Raw genomic sequence first — 6946 nt, forward strand, 5'->3', positions numbered from 1 at the left:
GGATACCACTGTTCTATATGCAACACATGGCTAACCACATACACTGCATTGTCACTAAAGTCAATGGGGCTTGATGTACAGATACTGATCATTAAGATTTTCTAAGAAGGTAGTGTCAACAGGACAAGCTTTCCTTCAAGTAAAAAAGTTACTGTTTATACCTATAGCATGATCCCTTGACTCAGATGCAATGACTTAGTCAAAAGTTCAGTAACTGATGCTTGCTCTTTACGTAAGGCATACTAGTTTCCACTCAGATGGAAAGTTTACTTCTGCTTAGCAAAATACTCTTTACTTTTCTGAACATCAGGCTTGATTGTGTCACTGCCAGGCTTCCAGCCAGCTGGGCACACTGAAACGATAAGAATGTTTAAGTCTTAGCAGCTGCTCCTGCAGAACATGTTTTATACAACATTAAAGCAAACTAGCAACTCAAAACATGTATACATCTTTGCAACATACAAAAAGTGCATTATTCAGTGTGGCACGATGTTTGGTTTATTTTACTCATTTCCGTTTGTTCACTAGGTAGTGGCACCCAAGGAACCAGGTGTTTGCCAATGGAACAGTGGGCCCTTTACACATGCACCCATCCCCACCCCGCTCAAAAGCTTCATAGAAGCTTGACAGCAAGTTAACTCCAACTCCAGCAGCCTGGGTCAGAAGACTTTACAACTATTACAGTACACTTCTCCCCTTCAATCCAGCCAAGGCTACATTTGCCTTATCTTTAATCAACCTAGTCCCATTCTCCAGTTTAATGGGGAGGGGAAAGAGGAGTTAAACTGTCTCTAGTTCCCCTGTATGGCTATCAAAAGGCCACCGAGATGCAGAAGTTGCATGGCCTCAAAACTGCAGTGACTCCTGAGCAGCGTTTTTTTTTTACTGTCTTAATTTATACAGCCATGCAAGGCTTGATGCATGCTCCACACAAGACTGGCAATTTTAGCTACAGTATTCTCAGCTTCTGAGTGTTCCTACACACCTCATTCTGGTCTAGATAAGACTGCAGTCTCTAGTTCTGGAAAAAAGCTTTTGCCAGCTTTTCGCTACTTCAAGGCATTGCAAACCTCAAAAGGCTTCATTTGCATGACATGTGACTGCTCCATTGTCAAAATATGAGGGATGTCTCCTCAGCTGACAAAGGAGATCATACAAGTTCAGAAACACTGACTCTCTTCAGGCTACAGCACACCCACAATAACAGCCTGTTTTAATAAAAGCTGACATTGACTTACCAGTTCTGAAGCAAGCTAAGTATGACCAGCAGCCACACATGTCATGTTAATGACAGCTGAAGACTACCAGTCCCTACATAGCAATTTTGAGTTTCCATAACCTGGTTCAAACCTTTCATGTGCTGGTTTGTTTTGTTTTGTTTTTTTTTTTAATTCCTGCAGAAAAGCTACAAGCCTCAAGCACCTTAATCACTCTTTAACAATGGGCACAGAGTAACTCATATTTTCCCCTCACTACATATGGACACAAAGATCAGCAGCCTTTCTGGGAACTTAAATGCTTTGTCTAACAGACTGCATAAAACACTGCGTGAGTACTAATGGTCTCAACCTTCCAAATCTGAGAGCAGCATCTAAGTTACGCTTACCCTTGCAGGCTAAGTTATTATGGGTTCTTCATTTCTGTGTCTAATTGAAAGAGAGACAACTGCTATGTGCTTGACAAGACATCCAGCACCAAACTGAATGAAGTGGTATCTCAATATTAACAAGTACTCAATGGATAATTAACTGGAATAGGCTAAATATAGCACTATAGTGTCCTTCAATGAGTAGCTTTACAGAATCGGCTGCATTTCAATAGGCACAATTACTTGCTGTGCACAGACTGATACATTTCCTTAGTACCTTTCAGTAAACTTTGATTTAACCTGCCTAGTTAATACTGTTCTCTAAAAAACCAAACAAACATTTAATATTAGAAAGAAGAACCCCTCTCACCTTCTCCATGTTTATCTGTAAACTGGAAGGCCTGGACAAGTCTGAGGGTTTCATCAACAGAACGGCCAACAGGAAGATCATTGATTGTTATCTGCCTCAAGATCCCCTTCTCATCAATTATGAACAGACCCCTAAGTAAAAAAAAAAAGCCCTCAAGTTAAACACAGCTTTTCAAAGACTGCTTAGACTGAAGTGACTTTCAAAAACTCAAGTCCAGTATTCTATTATGGCAGTAAGTTGTGTCATCTAGTATTACTGACTTCTTCCTAAAAACTAGTACCTTTGACATATGCATAGCACTAAAACAGCAGCTGAAAGCCCAACGTTAAAAGGAACTAGGAGGTTAAGTCCAAACACTAATGCAGGAAAGCAACACTTCCTATTTAAGGTAAATACTAGTGGAAAAACTAAATGGAAGAGAAACACAAGAAGTGAATTGAAGGAGAGGCATTCTTACGTTCAAAGAAAGACTACACACATTGTTCTCAAAAAACCCAACCCAGCAATAGCTCATCAGTTAGTCCTCCAAAGTCATGTTAGGAGTTAGCAGAAGTTCAGCTCCCTCTGCAACTAACTGAACAGTCAACTAAAAGATAAGGCTTGGGTTTTAATTAATCTGTACTTTAATCATTTAATACCTGCCATCACTTTTAACACTATGTAGGTCTTGCATTACCAATACTTGCAGCAGCTCAACTGCATGGCACTCCTGCACTGTGCAGATAGGTAATCAAAGGAAAGCAGCAGCCATTTATCTAGCCTACCAACACCATGAAGAGTCTAAACACTAAGGAGAACCGAGTAGCATCTCCTCTTGTAGGGGTTTTTCATAGCTTGACACAGTTTACATCTCAAGTAGCTAACAGCTTCAACTTGCTGAAGTACACACAAGCTCTGTGTTCATCTGACCTACTCCATATATTGCAGTGTAAAACTAATAGCAACTTTATCTTCTCGCATATTACCTGTATGCGATACCTTCATCCTCTTTAAGTACTCCATATTCTTTGGCAATGGCACGTTTTGTGTCAGAAATCAATGGGATATTCATAGTACCCAAACCACCTTGTTTCTTAGGAGTGTTGACCCTACAAAAAATAAGTTAAATGTTAAAAATATGGATAGTTTAGAATGAAGTATAAGGTACCATAGAAGCTGATCCTTTCTGCAGTATCAGACTTGGTCTGCCATGAGGCAACAATAGAACTGAATGGTATACTCTGTTCCGTTCAGAAGCACCTGGCACTACCAATACTTTCCAAGTGCCTTTATTTGATACTACACTCAGGATTCAGTTCCTGCAAGAACTCAGACTAGGCAGTACTAGGTTAAAAGGCCGATCCTTACCAGGCCAGGTGACAGAAGTGAGAGTCAACAGAAGCTCCAATTACTTCACAGTTAATTTTCTTGAATTCATCAGCTCTGTCACTGTATGCAATAATTTCAGTTGGACAGACAAAAGTGAAGTCCAGGGGGTAGAAGAAGAACACAACATATTTTCCTGGAAGAGCAATATAAGCAGTTAATCTCTTACCTTTATATGACTTGTCATATTCAGTATCAACCATTCAAATACTGATAGAGGAGAAAGGGCTTGATACAATACTACCTTTAAAGATTACATGACAAACTACAGATGCCTCTATGTTAAGACTTGCTATATAGGTGCCAAGCCTATCAAGCACCTAGAGAATTTACACTTCAGCCAAATACCATTTACAACATGGCCTCTTCCAGGCCACTCTACAGCTAACATCACAGAATCCTACCCAACTGAAGTCTCCAAAACCAGACTGTCAAACTTGACAGGGAATGCCCATCTCCAGGGTCTATTCCACTAGGCCTGCCCAGAGTATGCCTAGTACCTACACAAGAAGATTCTATGAATGCAGAAATGCCACAGGGCTACAAGCCAAGGAGACTTTTTAATTTGAGTAGGTGACTGGTCTATATCTACTCAATACCCCGATACATTCTGAGGCCTGCAGCTTCCAGTTAGAAATATCTCTTTGTAAAGACATCCACATTAGTACTTGAATACTTCAGGCTTTCCCTTTGATTTTAGTAAGCTTTTTTGGTAAGTCAAACCTCTTGTCTGTACTCTAGAAATAAAGGAAGTTCACCGGTTAGAGGAAGTAATCTACTTTCCATTAACAAAAAGCCTACAAGAGAAGATTTTGCTATTCCATATAGTTTGGAGATGTTACATCAGTCTCATAGTATGATAGACAGGACAAATAAGACTGATCCAAGATTACAGTTTAGAGGAGTTTTATGCTACTTAGCAACAAATAGCATAGCTGGGACATGCAGCCATGTTGCTGACAGCTTCCCAAGCATACTCCAGCTATCACTGAGAACCACTGCACAACTTGTGTATTCCAGGCTACTGACAAGTGGTCACTCTTACTTCACATCCAAATCAAAGATGCATCCACTCCTGCACATGGACAGATTATATCTGTGTAATTAGAGAAGCACATAAGCTTACCTTTATAGTCAGAGAGTTTGATGTCTTTGAATTGTCCATCTGGCATTACAGCCGTGGCAGTGAAGTCAGGGGCTGGTTTGCCAATGAAAGCATTTCCTGAAGACATCTTGATTTAATCTAGGTAAGAGTTAATAACAACACAGTTTAAATAATAGTACCTTAGCACCTGGAAGTAAGCATTTATTCAAAGCATCTTACTGATTTAGACTGAAAACCAAAGACAGTTTATCAGCATTTGATCTTGCATTACAAGGCTTGAGAGTGAAAATAGTTTTAGCTTTGTCACCTGGGCAGTCCAGGTGATTAACACTAGCATTTTTTCCTGAAGAAGCAACACAGTAAGATGCAGTTCAAAAATCACAGCCTAGATACACAGATCAAGCCACTACACAGATCACTAGCACTTCAACTTCTGTGGCTCCTTAGTCTCTTGGTGATGAGTAGTGGTTATCTTTGACCAGCAACAGCTCACCACAGTCTGGAGAAGGAATAGCCTTCTACAGCTTTAGTAGTATTCAGTATAAGTCTTCCAGTGCCTAGTTAGAAAGTCTGGGTTTTAGAACTTTTGTTGAGGAGATCCTTGTTCAAGTTTAAAAGGCAATTTAAGACCTCAAAACTTTATCTTCTGTTGATTCCAGAAAAACTTTTGTTAATCTCCAGAGAACAGTACTCTGCATAACCACAGTTTAGCCTTTCAAACAAACCTTGTTTTATTTGCAACTAGAAAGACTCATGATATAGAAGGGAATTGCACTCTATGTTAGCAATTAAAATTTTCACCAACTCAAACCTGTACAGCCAGGTGATCTCCCCCTACCTCCCACAGGTCTACTGAAGAGTAAAAGGATACACAAGGACAAGAGGACTCTTTCTGGCTGCTTGCCCTAAAAGGCTAGTCACTTGTAATACACCCTGTACAGTCTTTTTGTTCAGCCTGGGAATGCAGTATTATATCACTTTAGAATTCCAGTTACTTCCAGAGTATAATCTTTCAAATAGGTAATTATGAACCTTGTTTCTTTGACTCAAAAAATCTTCTTAGAAGTGATTTCACTTAAGTCATTCTATACACTGCTACAAGCACTAGGTCCTCTGGAGATAAAAAAACCTCTGAAAGGTTAGCATGAGACTCCTGTTGCTAAGGAAAGATGAGATTCAGGGATTCTTCCAAGTCCTGCCTGCAAGGCATTAAGTCTATTCTAAAAAAGGTTGAGAGCACCTCATTTCTTGGCTCCTTCCCCCTTGCCAGCCTCTTTCTTCCTGGAGAACTAGCCCAGAAGTCATAAACATTTAGCCTTCAATCCAAGTTTAAACTAATCAGTTTAGAGTCTTTTCAGTGAGTTTTACATCTGAAAATGTCTCTTGCATACCCTGATAGTATGTAGACACTAATCCTCCACCTCTTCATTTTCACCGAGTAGTGCCAACCTGTTCAGCATTTCTAACTGCCTTTTGCAACAAAGCTCTTTATCCCCATGTTCATCCAAGGGTTTAGTCTTCAACTCTAGCAGACTGGGAGTGAGTCTTAGGAGTGAAGGTGGCCAGAAGTTCAGAGTATTCACAGGATTGTACTGAAGCAGTCGAGCAGGAAGACATCGATAATCCCTCTGACAAGCATCACATGCAGCCATGAATGCAGGTGCAATTCTGAAACCGCAGTTTTCTCAGGGGGATGGGGGGGCAGCCATTGCACAGTATTTAAGATGCCACCAACTAGTGAGTTTTATCTTGTTAAGAGCTGGTTTGTCTGGAGCACATGACCCCACATTTTGTGACTGAATTCCATTCTTTTCCATTACTCGAGCTCAAGGTCATCCCTTTGCTCAGTACTATGCCAGTCCTATATTTGTTCCAGCAGCAATCCCCTGGAGTATTTTACTAGGTATTCAATGTCAAATAAAAGCTGTCAGACTGCTCTTTGATACTTCCCCTTTCTAAACTACAAGTTATTGCCCCCTTTTTAGGTAACATGAAAATCTTTAATACTGGCAGGAGATTTCAGTTGCCCTGCACGGCAGAAGAACCATCTGTTTTCCTGGAGCACCTCCTGCGACCTGCCAGCACGCCTGCCTTTCCACGCAGGGTCAGCACACCTTCCTGCGTGTTCTGCTCGGATTTTTAGCCACAGCATTTCCTAGCCCGCAGCAGGACAGGCCACAGGCTCAATATGTTATTTCCTTTCATTCTAGAGGAAAGGAAAATGGACGCTGCAGATCAAGTACACTTTAATCAGGTCAGAATCTCTTCCAGGTGCTCAGAGCTGCACACAGTCTCAATTATCTTCAAATTGCAGTTGTAATAAGCCAGGCTGGCACTCTTAATTAGTAATTCATACCTTTAGGATACCTTGAACTAAAACACACCCTCAGCCTTCCACTTTGCTACCTCCTGACTGTCACAAAAATGCGGTTACGCTACCGAGCGGCGGTCAGAAAGGAGCGGTATTGCCGTCATCTCTCGGTTCCAGCAAACCGCAGCCAGACACACACAGACCACG

The 6946-nt window shown here is 40.9% G+C and overlaps 1 protein-coding gene across 2 annotated transcripts; it reads right to left on the reverse strand.

The window, feature by feature from the left end:
- On the reverse strand, positions 1 to 4577 carry LOC104526794 (peroxiredoxin-1). 2 transcript variants are annotated; one of them, XM_010170356.1, is made up of 5 exons: positions 4450 to 4577; positions 3306 to 3459; positions 2924 to 3046; positions 1959 to 2089; positions 1 to 352 (listed from the first exon to the last, which is right to left on the reverse strand). In XM_010170356.1, exons 1-5 carry the CDS (start codon positions 4553 to 4555, stop codon positions 267 to 269), a joined length of 600 nt encoding a protein of 199 aa, XP_010168658.1. In that variant the 5' UTR covers positions 4556 to 4577; the 3' UTR covers positions 1 to 266. The 2 variants fall into 2 exon arrangements, with proteins under 2 accessions (XP_010168658.1, XP_010168651.1); XM_010170349.1 differs by having other exon boundaries at positions 7 to 376; positions 4450 to 4560.
- Between the last annotated feature and the right edge of the window lie 2369 nt (positions 4578 to 6946).

This window comes from Antrostomus carolinensis, unplaced genomic scaffold (genome assembly GCF_000700745.2).
Source record: "Antrostomus carolinensis isolate BGI_N321 unplaced genomic scaffold, ASM70074v2 scaffold23890, whole genome shotgun sequence".
NCBI classification, from domain to species: domain Eukaryota; kingdom Metazoa; phylum Chordata; class Aves; order Caprimulgiformes; family Caprimulgidae; genus Antrostomus; species Antrostomus carolinensis.

Bases quoted from the DNA above. Each gene is read 5' to 3' on its own strand.
- LOC104526794 (XM_010170349.1), bottom strand. From the start codon at position 4,555: ATGTCTTCAGGAAATGCTTTCATTGGCAAACCAGCCCCTGACTTCACT. The intron at 3,047-3,305 runs GTAAGGATCGGC...TATTTTTTGTAG, and splicing joins CACTTCTGTCACCTGGCCTG to GGTCAACACTCCTAAGAAAC. The intron at 2,090-2,923 runs GTAATATGCGAG...TTTTTTACTTAG, and splicing joins GATGAAGGTATCGCATACAG to GGGTCTGTTCATAATTGATG.